The sequence below is a fragment of the Erythrolamprus reginae genome, chromosome 7 (genome assembly GCF_031021105.1).
Source record: "Erythrolamprus reginae isolate rEryReg1 chromosome 7, rEryReg1.hap1, whole genome shotgun sequence".
NCBI lineage: Eukaryota > Metazoa > Chordata > Lepidosauria > Squamata > Dipsadidae > Erythrolamprus > Erythrolamprus reginae.
Genome location: NC_091956.1, coordinates 24236590 through 24250661, shown reverse-complemented (window position 1 = coordinate 24250661; position 14072 = coordinate 24236590). Strand labels below are relative to the sequence as shown.

The 14072-nt window shown below is 45.4% G+C and overlaps 1 protein-coding gene across 1 annotated transcript in view; it reads left to right on the top strand.

Moving 5' to 3' along the window:
* The window catches only part of CORIN (corin, serine peptidase), a 147681-nt gene that overhangs the window by 59721 nt on the left and 73888 nt on the right, over positions 1 to 14072 (top strand). The window contains exon 5 of the mRNA XM_070757206.1: positions 2625 to 2806. Within this exon, the coding sequence (XP_070613307.1) occupies positions 2625 to 2806 (182 nt within the window). The remainder of the gene's footprint in view (positions 1 to 2624; positions 2807 to 14072) is intronic.

The following is a 14072-nucleotide window of genomic DNA, read 5'->3' as shown; positions in this document are numbered from 1 at the left end:
GCATTCTTAGATTAGATTTCAATATTAACCAGTTTTTCCATTTCCCACAATGTAAAAATAATGTTTTTAAGTAGATAATTCCAGCATTTTCCAATTTAAAAATCCAATTTTCTGTCTTCTAATGATTTTTCTGCCTTTTCCCTTTTAATTCTTTTTCTTCACTTTCAATCTTAAATTAAAGTGCTAGGTTGCTGCTACTTTTAAAAAGAGTTGTGAGCCTCTCTTTTCCTGAATATACTTTTGGGGTTAAAATTTGAATAAAAAGAATTCTTCTCGCCCAGTTCACACACTGTTCACCAAAGTCTGCACCTGCACTGTGCTTAGATGGTCATCAGATGTCCCAGCTTCGTGGCAGCCATCGTAGACTACCTCTTCTCCTCATTGTGGCATAGACTGAAAAAAGCCCCAGGGTTCAGCAGGAGAGTTGCGATCTGCCACTTCTCAGAGTGCCCCTCCTTAGCTTTGCCGCTCTTATAAGGTCCTTTGGGAGACCACAAACAGGAGAAGCCAGCACAGGAAAGGAGAGCTCCGTTCTCTGTGACGGATAGCGCTGCAAAGCTCCACCCCTTCCTTTAAAATGTCAGTGTTTTATTGTTCCATCTCCTTTATAGTCTCATAATTTCTACGTGTTTATTAAGTTGTTATGGGGTGGGAGGCACTAGGAGAGTTTAATACACTGAGCTCGTCAGCTGGAGAGCTGACAGTTTGCGTTTGAGACCTGAGCTCCACACAATAGGGTGAGCTCCCATTCCTTGCTTCAGCTTCTTCCTATCTGGTAGTTTGAAAGCATGCAAATGCAAGTAGATAAATAGATAACTACTTTTATTTTATTTTTATTTATTAATTAATTGGAATTAATTAAATAAATTAAATTAAATCCCTCTCCCCATTACTTATGACAGGTGAAGCGTAGTCGAAGGATGAAACATAGCGAGGGTGACACCTGGTTATTAAGTGAATCTGGCTTCCCCGTTGTCTTGGCTTGTCAGAAGGTTCCAAAAAGGTATCGCATGACCTTGGGGCACAGCAACAGTCGTACGTGTGAACCGGTTGCCAGGCATTTGAACTCTGATCACGTGATCATCGAGGTGCTGCAAAAGCTTGTGACTGTGAAAAGGGCCCTAAGTCACTTTCTTCAGTGACGTTGTAAATTTGAATGTCACAAAGTGAACTGCTATAAGTCAAAGACTACTTGTATGTGAATCATCTAGCGCCGTGATGGCGAACCTATAGCACGCGTGCCCCAGGTGGCACATGGAGCCAAGAGCCGGGGGTGGCGCAGCAGGTAGAGTGCTGTACTGCAGGCCACTGAAGCTGACTTGTAGATCTGAAGGTTAGCGGTTCAAATCTCATCACCGGCTCAAGGTTGACTCAGCCTTCCATCCTTCCGAGGTGGGTAAAATGAGGACCCGGATTGTGGGGGCAATAACCTGGGTCTGTTAAGAAGTGCTATTGCTAACATGTTGTAAGCCGCCCTGAGTCTAAGGAGAAGGGCGGCATAAAAATTGAATAAATAAATAAATAAATGAATAAATATTGGAGGGCACGCAAGACTTTGCCCTATGTCAGCTGCTGATTTTCGGCCCTGGGAAAAGCCATTTCGCCCTCTGGACACCTCACGGAAGCTTCCCTGAAACCCTGGAGGCAAAAAAAATCACCCAACTGACAAACCGGAAGTCAGAAAAACACACTTCCGTTTTGCTGTTGTGCTGTTTTTTGCACTCTGGAGGGGTTAAGGGAAGCTTTCTGAAGCCCCGGAGTGCAAAAAACAGCACAATGGGCAAATCAGAAGTGCATTTTCCGAACTTCCGGTTGCCTGTTTGTGCATTTGTTCCACGTACAAGGCTTCATAAGGCCTGTGCGCATGTGAGGGAGGGGGCGCGTGCAGAGGGGGAGGAAAGGGGGGTGGATACATGCACACATGCTCACACCCACACCCTTTTTGGCATGCGAACCAAAAAATGTTCGCCATCACTGGTCTAGCATTATGTAGGTGGCATATAAGGAAGGAATGAAATAACGTCAGCTTTGACAACTTTAAGATGCGTGGCTGAGGAATTCTAGAAGTTGAAGACCACACATCTTAAACTTGCCGAAGTTGAGAAATACCAAACAAAAAAAAGTGACACACTTCTGCCATTTATAGCTACGCCGCCTCCGAACTGATTTAACAGCTACGCCGCCTCCGAACTTGATTTATGTTGTTCATGAAATCATACATCACAATGTACTCCGTTTAACAACAACAACAACACAAGAGCACGCAATAGTTACAAACTAAATGTAAATCGCTCCAAACTAGACTGCAGAAAATACGATTTCAGCAATAGAGTGGTCAACGCCTGGAATTCACTACCGGACTCTCGTTTCTTTCCCCAATCCCAAAATCTTCAACCTTACATTATCTACAATAGACCTCTCCCCTTTTCTAAGAGGTCTGTAAGGGGCGTGCATAAGTGCACCTTTGTGCCTACCGTTCCTGTCCTTATCTTTTCTATCTCTACTTTATACTTATATTATGTTAAACATATTACAATACTATATTTGTATGACAAATTAAATAAATAAATAAATAAATAATTTTTAAAAAGAACAATAATCTTTCATTTTCTTTTCCTTTGTAGTCGTGGAGTCCTGCCTTGTAGATCATTTTGTGAAGCTGCAAAGAAAGGATGTGAGCCAGTCCTTGCAATGGTCAATTCTTCCTGGCCAGAATTCCTCGCCTGTTCCCAGTTCCATAACAACACAAAAAGTAACAATATTACCAAGATTTGCTTCTCCCCACACGGGGAAAAATGGAAAGGATGTAAGTCTTTCCCTCTTTTTTTATAAAGTGTGCTTTTAGCCAGAGTAAAACTGTGATGTGATATATTTCAATGGAAAATTAAATATATTTTTTAGGGAGGAAAAGTAACGGGAAATGTTTAACAAGCTAATAGAAAGAAGTAGGCAATAGTTCATCAAGCAGTTATTTGCTAAAACAAGAACAGAAACTACTGTTGGTTGGTTTTTTTTAATGAAAAGTACAGCACAAAACCTAGTCTTTTTAATTTGTTAGAAGATACAAACTGAAATACGTCTAATTCATAGTCAAAACTAAATGCCAGTCAGATATCATGTATCGTATCAGTACTCAAGGTTGGAATCAAGTACTGAAATTCCCACGAGGTTAAATCTGGGACATCGAAAGCACTGTTGGTTGATAGCTCTTGAGATCTGGGACAATTCAGAGGCTAAACAGATCAATATTAAGTAGTACTTGGATGGGAAAAATCCAGGCCTGGAGAAAAGAATGGAAAATTGAAAGACATTTAGGAAAAAAAACAATGGCCAACTTTTTCCACTTGACACCAAACAACACCAAAATTCAATTTCAAAAAAGCGAACTACGAACTCATTGAAGACCACCTCTCAACATTAAACTGGAAAACTCTATTCTCTGAATGCTACACTGCTGATGACCTCTTCAACACATTCCTACTCGAAATGAAAATTATCATCAGACTTCATGTACCTCTAACATGTACCATAAACAAAAAAAACCCCCTCCCCATCTCAATAAGAAAATTACAAACAAGAAAAAAATATATCTGGAGGAAAAACAAAAAAGGACAAGTTTCCAACGTCAAAAGCCGATATAAAAGCATTTGCAATCAAATAAAAGCAGAATGCCTTAACTACTACAGCAAACAAGAGGAAAACCTCCTACGCACCAAATCTAATAGAGCTTTCTACAACTTTGTCAACAATAAACTCAAAGACTCTAGACCCATTCCACCTCTCAAAGGACCCAACAACAAAGAATACCACAATGATTCATCCAAAGCCAACCTCCTCAACTCTTTCTTTGGCTCTGTCTTTATTAACAGCAATGGCTCATCCCCCAATTTCATCAATCGCACCTCAAACTCCCTCAATGACCTAACCCAAGTAGACTTCACTGAAGACTGAGTTGAAAAAGCATTACGTGATCCTAAACCTTCTCTATCAGTCGGACCACATGGTCTATGTGCTTACTTCCTAAAAAAGCTCTCTTCTGCCATAGCTGAACCACTAAGCATAATTTTCGAAAAATCCTTCAGAAACAGCACACTGCCTAAGCTATAGTCGAAAGCAATGGTCGTCCCCATCTTCAAAAAAGGAGACCCCTCTCTTGTCGATAACTACAGACCAATTTCACTATGCTGCGTCCCATGCAAAGTCATGGAATCAATTATAAATAAATCAATTATTCTCCATCTAGAAACTAATAATTTGCTCTCTAGCAAACAATTTGGTTTCAGAAAAAAACTATCCTGCAACTTGCAGCTCCTCCACTGCAAAAATATATGGACAACTCATCTAGATCAAGGGAAATCTATAGATGCAATTTATATCGACTTCTGCAAAGCCTTTGATTCCGTAGTCCACGACAAACTACTCCTAAAACTCAAATCCTATGGCATCTCAGGATACCTCCATAGCTGGATTACAGCATTCCTGTAAAACAGACAAGTGGTCAAATTAGGAAGCACCATATCCACCCCCATCCCAGTTAAAAGCGGTGTTCCCCAAGGTAGTATACTGGGACCAATACTCTTCATTCTCTACATCAATGACCTTTGCGATTACATCACAAGCAACTGTGTCCTCTTCGCCGACAATGTAAAACTCTTCAACATCACCGATAACACAACTACTCTCCAAAAAGACCTGAACTTTGTTTCTGAGTGGTCTAACACATGGCAACTCCAAATCTCAACTAGCAAATGCTCTGTCCTACACATTGGGAAGAAGAATCTGAACTCCAAATACGAACTGAATAATGAAATTATCACAGATAATCCCCACTCGGTTAAGGACCTTGGTATACTAATAACAAAAGATTTAAGTGCCAAAGCCCACTGCAACAACATAGCCAAGAAGGCTTCAAGAGTTGTAAACCTAATCCTACGTAGCTTCTGCTCTGGCAATCTCACACTACTTACCAGAGCTTACAAAACTTTTGCCAGACCCATCCTCGAATACAGCTCATCGTATGATGGAAAATATTGCATCATCTTAGCCAAAATGTAACAAAGAAAAACAAAATCCTGCCACCCTTTTGTATTATATATGAACTGGATTTTAAAGGAGGGTAAATACACTGCTGAAAAAAATAAAGGGAACACTCAAATAACACATCCTAGATCTGAATGAATGAAATATTCTCATTGAATACTTTGTTCTGCACAAAGCTGAATGTGCTGACAACAAAATGAAATTGATTGTCAATCAGTGTTGCTTCCTGAGTGGACAGTTTGATTTCACAGAAGTTTGATTTATTGGAGTTATATTCTGTTGTTTAAGTGTTCCATTTATTTTTTTGAGCAGTACATGTAAATATTTTGCAGTTTGGTCAATGCATTTTTGCTCAATAAAATAAATGGAAGGATAAAAAAATCACTAGGATAAATCTTTTGTGTCTAAGAGAAACTATACTTGGTTGTATTGCTCTGTCCTTTCGTGACACTGAAACTATTTTGAAAGTCCAAAGCCTCCTTTGAAAAATCTGAGAGCATGTTGTTCTGTATCTTCAGATGATAAAACCTCTTTTTCACAGATGTGTTTCTTTTAGAAATGATGCTCTTAGAATATAACAGCATATATTTAAAAGAAGAGATGAGAAAACTTTCAATAGACTCCGTCCTTGTTCCTCATTTGACAGAGTCTGTCCTTGTTCCTCTCTTAAAAGAAATGTGCTATAAATTAATGAAAATTAATTTTAAAAATGCCATTCACTGAATTAGAAAACTTTTGTACATTTACTTCAACAGTGGCTGTCTTCTGTTTTCTTGTAGCAGCAACATAGAAATACCAACAGTTGGTGGACAGAATCTAAGGTAGAGAGGACTAGAGCCACACTCACATATTGTATCCACTTATTATAGACTAGTAGCTGGATATGCGTGATTCACTACGAAACTATTTGACTGGACTTGATAAATTGTCAATTAAAGCTTGAACATTAAGACGTTTATGGCCCCTCTTCTCCCCTTCTCTCCGTTGATCCTCACATATCCCCTTCTTTCTCTGTTAACTAATTAATTTCTGAATGTCTCTGAATGTCTCGGGCTGGCAATACGCAGAGTGACATGCCCCACAGAAGACTCTCCTATCTCATCCCCTTCTCTCAGGTGGGGAAGGGGAGTAGAATATATAACTCCTTTGCATGGAGTAGCATGTCTAAACTCCCAGCCAGCAGGCTGGATGAGTCATGCATTGGTCACGCCCACTGGCAGTTGGAACAGAGTTCTTTTCAGGTAAGGAGAGGGAGTAGAACGTCTAACTCCTTAGCATCAGTATATATTCTTATATACTGTATATAAGAAGTAACTAATGATCTGATGGTCATTTAGAAAAATCCTTTCTTAGCGAAAGCCTAGAAGCACTGTCGGGTTCCTACCAAGGGCGGTCCACACTGCACATCGGTAGTAAAATGGGAGATGCACATACAGCTTTGTTGTCCAGCATGTACGTGTGCACGTCCCAGAGGGATTTTGCTTCTGCGCATGCGAGGGGATGTGTGTTTCCGTGATATTTTGGCAATGTTTTGCTTCCGTGCACTTTTTAAAAATACAGTGGTACCTCGAGATACGAGTTTAATTCGTTCCGGACCCTGGGCTCTTAAGTCGAGCAGCTCTTATCTCGAACGGACTTTTCCCCATAGGAATTAATGTAAATAATTTTAATTGGTTCCAGCCCTCAAAAAAACTCACAAAGTTAGTCTAAATTATGCAGAAAGACATGTTTTTAATGAAGAAAATGTACATGTACATATAAATGAATAATGAAGTTTCTTTCACTTAACTTGTAAACTTTCTTAAACTTTTAAATTTACATATGTTCAACTTCTCTGCCACCCAATCCTGTAGGACAGAGGTCCCCAACCCTTTTTGCACCAGGGACCGGCTTTAAGCGATCAAGAGAGGAATGGGTGAATGAATGGACGGAGGGTGGGAAGGAAGGAAGGAAAGAGGGAAGGGACAGGAACAGAGGAAGGAAGCAAGGAAACTTATGAAAGGGGAGAGTAAGAGAGGAATGAGTGAAGGGAGGGAGGGAGGGAAGAAGGTGGGAAGGAGAAAGAAAAGAAGAAATAGAGGAAGGGAAGGTAAAAGAGAGAAAGAAAAAGAGCAAGAAAGAAAGCAAGAAAGAAAGAAAGAAAGGGGGAAGGGACAGGAACAGAGGAAGGAAGCAAGGAAACTTATGAAAGGGGAGAGTAAGAGAGGAATGAGTGAAGGGAGGGAGGGAGGGAAGAAGGTGGGAAGGAGAAAGAAAAGAAGAAATAGAGGAAGGGAAGGTAAAAGAGAGAAAGAAAAAGAGCAAGAAAGAAAGCTGCAAGCACCCCCCCCCCCGAGCCCCCCAGGCCGGCTGCAACCTTTTAAAACACGCGCGCCGCTTCGCAGCTGTCTCCTGAAGCCAAACGCGGAAGTTAGCGTTTGGCTTCAGGAGACAGCTCCTTGGCGCTTGTATCTCGAATTTGGGCTTGTAAGTAGAACAAAAATATCTCTCCCCTCCCAGCTCTTATCTCGAGTTGCTCTTAAGTAGAGCAGCTCTTATGTCGGGGTTCCACTGTACTTTAATACTTGATTTTTTTAAAAAAAATTATGGAGTGTTTTTAGAATCATTTTATGTTTTTCTTTTACTGTTTGCTGCCCAAGGTTACATTATGGCTGCTATACAGGGTTGGCCTTCTCCGGGTCCCGTCGACTAAACAATGTCGTCTGGTGGGGACCCAGGGGAAGAGCCTTCTCTGTGGTGGCTCCGACCCTCTGGAACCAGCTCCCCCCAGAGATTAGGATTGCCCCCACCCTCCTTGCCTTTCGGAAACTCCTTAAAACCCACCTCTGCCGTCAGGCATGGGGGAATTGAAATGTCTCCCCCTTGCCCATGTAGTTTTTGTGTATGATTCGATTGTGTGCTTGTTTTTTATATATTGGGTTTTTTTGGATTTTTTAACTTAAAACTGTAATTTAGATTGCGAAATATTAGATTTGTTACTATGTTTTGTTTACCATTGTTGTGAGCCGCCCCGAGTCTACGGAGAGGGGCGGCATATAAATTCAATAAATCTAATCTAATCTATATAAATACAAGGAGTGGGTGAAATAAAATAAATTCAGCATGATTTGGTGGGAATATTCTGTTTCTACAAGGTTTTCAAATGAGTTATCAGCACGTAGTAATGAAGTAATGAAAATCAGAATTCATCCATCATTCTTGCTCTTTCTGACCTTGCTTATTTATCCAGAAGAACAGTACCAAAATGTAATTTGAGTGTCAACTCCCTAGAAATTAAAAAACAAAAAGTCCACATATTTTTCTTCATATCCTCCCTTTGCATCCATTGTATTGTGCATTTTCAGCAGTCAGAATTGAACATGGTGTTTAAAACATGATTAAAATGAGGGGGGAAACAGGTCTGGAATTTTTTTCATTACTGTAGTTATTCATAGCGCCATTGGAGTGAACAGTTTGCCTCCATCATTGTGTCTCACCCCCCAGGGTATGGTTTAGAACAAATTAATGTTTCTATATTCCTATCTTTGAAACATCAGCTAGTTGGAAAGCAAAGGCTGGATTTTATTCCTCTTTATTTTAAGCTTACAATAACAACTTAAAAACAAAAATTAAATGCAGGTAGTCCTCGAGTTACAATCACAACTGAGCCCAACATTTATATTTATAAGTGAAATACAGTGGTACCTCATCTTAGGAACGCCTCTTCTAACGAACTTTTCAAGATACGAACCCGGTGTTTAAGATTTTTTTACCTCTTCTTCCGAACTATTTTCACCTTACGAACCCAAGCAGCTGCTGCTGGGATGAAGAGGTTTCTTTCCCCCCCCTTTTTTGAAGAAAGAAAAGGGAGGGGCTGCTTGGAGTAGGAAACATTTTGCAGAGAACAACGTGCTTGCAAAGGAACTGAAAGGGTGTCTTTTTAAGAAAGAAAAGGGAGGAGGGAGGGGCAGCGTTGCAAAGGAACTGAAACTGTGTCTTTTGAAGAAAGAAAAGGGAGGGGTGCCCCCCTTGCCTTTCTTCCTTCCCACTCACCCTTTAGCCTAGCCTTGCTTCTTCCACCCGCCCCCTTTAGCTGCTCCTCCCTGCCCTCTGTTCGCCTCCCTTCTAAAGTTTGGGATTTTCCTGAAGGATTTGCAGGCATTATTTGCTTTTACATTGATTCCTATGGGAAACATTGTTTCATCTTACGAACTTTTCACCTTACGAACCTCCTCCTGGAACCAATTAAGTTCGTATGATGAGGTACCACTGTATTTCATAAAATTTTGCCCCATTTTGTGACCTTTCTTGCAACAGTGGTTAAGTGCAGCTGTTACATTAGTAACAAGGTTGTTAAGTTAATATGGCCTCCCCATTGACTTTGCTTGCCAGAAGTTTGCAAAAGCTGATCACATGACCCCAGGAAAATGGCAACCATCACACACATGAATGAGGGATGGGCCTCAAAATTTTTAGAAAGGGGTTCTGTGCCTGCTTGCTTGGTGGGCGTGGCCTAGTTGGCCTCTGGCAGCATAGCAGGGTGGATGACTTTTTCTCCATTGCATCTGGAAGGAGAGTCCAACATGGGTATTACTCCAATCCTATTGGTAGAGACTGAGTTAAAATTTACATATTAATTAAGCACCGCCCCCTCTGCTCTCCCCATGAGCCAGTTTTAAAAACTCAGTCACTGAGTAGAGACATGCTGAGTTTTGTGTTAGATTAAAATGTATAGAAATGTGTAAAAATAAATTGTCTGTACCGTTTTAATCCTTTTTCTCTTGTCTTTCAGATGTGAAGCTTGAAGAGGATCAGACGGTCCGGGGTCTCTGCCCTCAGCGGGCACCACCCCCAACGACTCTCCTTAGGGGTCTTGCCTTCCCCCAGTGGGAACACCCCAGAGAGGAGCACCCAGCCTGGGGGTCCCTGGCCTCCGAGGCCATACCGGGGCTGTCGGCCGAAGGTGGGGGGGTCCGCCCCCCCCACTGGGAGGCTTGAAAGGCGACTCGCGCGCAGCGGGAGACGAGCGCCTCACAGCTGACGGGGAAGTCAGCCCGGCGAGCGTGGAGAGAGCCGCCGCCGCCGCCGCCGCCACCGCCGCCGAAATTGCCGCCGAAATTGCCGCGCCGCGGCAGGGATTACAGCGGGGAGGTCGGGAACCCCCCGGAGAGCCTGGAAGCGGCGAAACGGCCCCGGCGAGAGCGGGTCTGGGAAGCAGCCCGGCGAGCCGTGCAGGCTGGGCGCCGCCATGTTGGGTGCGGCCAGAGCGGCGAGGCGTCTTTGGGCGCCAAACAGCTGTTGAGCGGCAAATCTGAGCGCGAACGGGCTGGGAAGCCCTAGTGCGCAGGCGCAGGTCCGGAGAGACCGCGGACGCCATTTTTTGGGGCAAAACTGACGAGGTTGGTGAGAATCTAAGCCACCGGAGGTCAGAAGCAGCAAAGCCTGAGATTGTGACCAACTGTTTGTGAGTACAATGGAGGAGCACCCACCCAAGGAGCTCCCAAGTTCCCCAGCTCCCTCTAAGGATAAGGCAAAGGGGAAGCCCAAGGAGAAAGCTAAATCTCATTCCTCTGCCTCTTCTTCCTCCATTAAGGAGGCTGAGAAACGCATCAAAGCGTTAGAAAAAAAGCTGGAAGCGGCATTACAATCTTCCCCAGCGGGACTAACCCCAGCTCAGAGGCACTCATCTGAATCCAGGTCACCCCTAATGACCTTTGAGCCTACAGGGGCTGCAGCAGAGGGAGACTGGTCACCAGACAGGCAGTTCCTGCCCCTGCCCCAAGCCATGCCCTCACCCAGCACATCCTGGGCTAGGCCTGAATCTGCAGGACAGGCGGGAAGAAGCTCCCAAGGGCCAGCAGCCACGTTCACCCCTACAGCAGCGGGACTACGGGCCCAGCCTGGGGCGTGGCAGAATTTGCCACCGGACTTGCAGGACTTTATTGTCAACGCATACTCACAGGGCATGGCGCCTGGGGCTCCACAGTATGGACGACAACAAACAACAGCTTCATGGTCAGCACCGCCCCCCTCGGGTTTGGGGTCACTGTTGGAAGAGCAGGATCAGTTTGAGGACAGTGAACCAGAGTATGGCTTCTCTGAGGACGAGACGGCCCCGGAACAGACACCCACAGTAGGTCTGTTTAAACCGGCACTCTTCAGAACCCTGCTATACAAAGCCAAGCAGGTAATGAACCTTCCCGGCTCAGCTAAGACAACAGAGACCGCTGAGCCGGAGCAGACTTCGGCCTCACTGCTCGAGGAACCTCAACCCGAGTCCGAACATTTTCCTGCTTCAGGCATTTTCGTGAAGGGCCTAAAGAGACCTTGGCAACAACCAGCAGCCGCACAAGGGCCCTCCAACATCGAGAGGCGATTCTACACCTTCGACGAGGAGGTGGAAAAGTTGCTCGAATTTCCCCCAATCGACCAGCCGGTGGTCACGCTTGTTTCCAGCGCACTGGTTCCCTCCGAAACCGGGGAATGCCTGAGACCGGAGGAGAGGAGGGCAGAGACATTGCTGCGTAAGGCGCACCAGATGTCTGGCTGGGGGTTCAGGTCGGCGGCATCTGCCTCGTTCATCAATCGAGCATCACTGATGTGGATCAAGGAGATGCAATCTCGCCTGGGGCCTGAGGATGGTCGCCTTCGTCAAGACTTAAGTAAGTTGTTGGCGGCGACAGAATTTTCGGCGGATGCCACCCTTCACGCGGCCAAATTTTCCGCACGCAGCATGGCAACCACACTAGCGTCACGCCGCCTCTTGTGGTTGAGAAACTGGCAGGCAGGCCTTAAGTCTAAGTGGCGCCTGGCCTCCGGTCCCTTCCAGGGCTCCACACTCTTCGGAGACTTGTTGGAGAAGGTTCTAGTGGAAGACAAGGACAAGAGGAAGGTCCTGCCTAGAGCTAACAGACGTCCAGACAGGAGGTTCACACCTTATTCAAGGCGTCAGTCCTTTCGCTGGGACTCTGCCACGGGACCCAATCAGAATCAGCGCCCCTTTTCCCAGGGGCAATACAATCAACAGCCCTATAGGAGCGACCGAAGCTCCTTTCAGGACAGACCGAGAGGATATCAACAGTCCAGACGACCATTTCGTGGCAATTCCCAGAGAGGGTTTAAGCGCACGAGATGACTTAGCCGGCCATCAGCCCATAGGGGGAAAACTGCAAAGTTTCAGCGAGGTCTGGCGGACGACTTCCTCCGACAAATGGGCTCTGGCCACGGTTACACAGGGACTCAGGCTAGAATTTTTTCTACCCCCTCCCAGCCGTTTTATACGCTGCCCAGTAATAAAGGACTTTCAAAAGAGACTACAATTGCGCAGGGAGATTACACACCTGCTAGACATACAAGCCATAGAACTAGTTCCGCAGCAGGAGGAAAGGAAAGGGTTCTATTCTATGATATTCATCGTGCCCAAGGCATCAGGAGGCTGCAGGTTGATCCTCAACCTGAAGCAACTGAACCTTTTCATAAAGTACAGGAGGTTCAGGATGCACTCGCTACAGACCATTCTCGCCTCCATACGGACACAGGACATCTTAACATCCATAGACCTCAAGGAGGCCTACTTGCACGTTCCCATTCATCCGGAACACCGCAGGTTTCTCCGATTTTATACCGATGGAAGACATTACCAATACAGAGCCATGCCGTTCGGCCTGTCATCGGCCCCAAGAACGTTCACGAAGCTCTTGGACGTATTGACTGCCAGCTTAAGAGCAAAATCCATCAGACTCATGGCCTACCTGGACGATATCATCATTTTGTCCAGGTCCAAGCTGGCGGCACACACAGATCTCAACGAGACAATACATACACTGGAACTCCATGGCTTCACAGTCAATGTGGAAAAAAGCCAACTGTCACCTACTACCAGGCTTCTACATCTAGGAGCGATCATAGACACACAGAAGGGCACGGTCTCTCTCTCACAAGAGAGGCAAGACAACATCAGACACTTGATTTCCAGTATTCAGCGGGGACCAGTTCCACTGTCTCTGCTATCAAAGATACTGGGAACACTAGTGTCAGCCATTGGCATTGTCCCCTGGGCCAGATTCCATATCAGAACACTGCAGTGGTTCCTGCTCCCGGCTCAGAGGTCCAAGGTGAGCCATCGTCACAGACAGGTATACTTGCCCCAGAGGGTCAGGGAATCCTTGAAATGGTGGACATCCGCCGCAATAAGCAGAGGATCTCCATTCCAGATAGGGGAGCAAGTTATCCTGACCACCGATGCCAGTCTTACCGGATGGGGCGCCCACATTGGAGCTCACATGGCTCAGGGACTGTGGACGGAGGAGGACCTCACTTCGGTCAACATAAACTTTCTGGAACTAAGAGCAGTGTTCTTAGCACTACAGGCATTTGCACCTCTGGTTCATCAACAGCACGTGTTGGTGCTCACGGACAATGTGGCGACCAGAGCCCACTTAAACCACCAAGGGGGCACAAGGTCACAGCGTCTCATGGAGGAGACAAAGGCACTATTCCGCTGGGCCGAGCTACACCTGAGCTCCTTAACAGCAGAACACATCGCTGGGATCAGCAATACACAAGCGGACTGGCTGAGCCGGTCCACCTTGGATCAGTCCGAGTGGAGGCTGGATCCGACACTCTTTCATCAGGCAACGAGGCGGTTCGGCCTTCCGCTAGTGGATCTTTTCGCCAGCTCCCAGAACACCCAGCTTCCAAGATTCTACACACGGTTCCCACAGCCGGGGGCGGAGGAGGTCAACGCTCTTCGAACGCCCTGGCCACCGGGCCTACTATACGCATTTCCGCCAACAAACCTTATACCACGAGTTGTGGAGAAACTCCTGCGGGAGAAAGCGGAGGTGTTACTAGTGGCTCCGTACTGGCCCCGACGACCGTGGTTCTCCGACTTGATGGCACTGTCGGTGTCGACACCTTGGAGGATTCCAGACCACTTGATATCCCTCAGTCAAGGGGAACTTCATCATCCAGATCCCCAGTGGCTCCAACTGACCGTTTGGCACTTGAACGGGTCAGACTACGGGGATTGAAGATACCAGAGAAGGTCATAG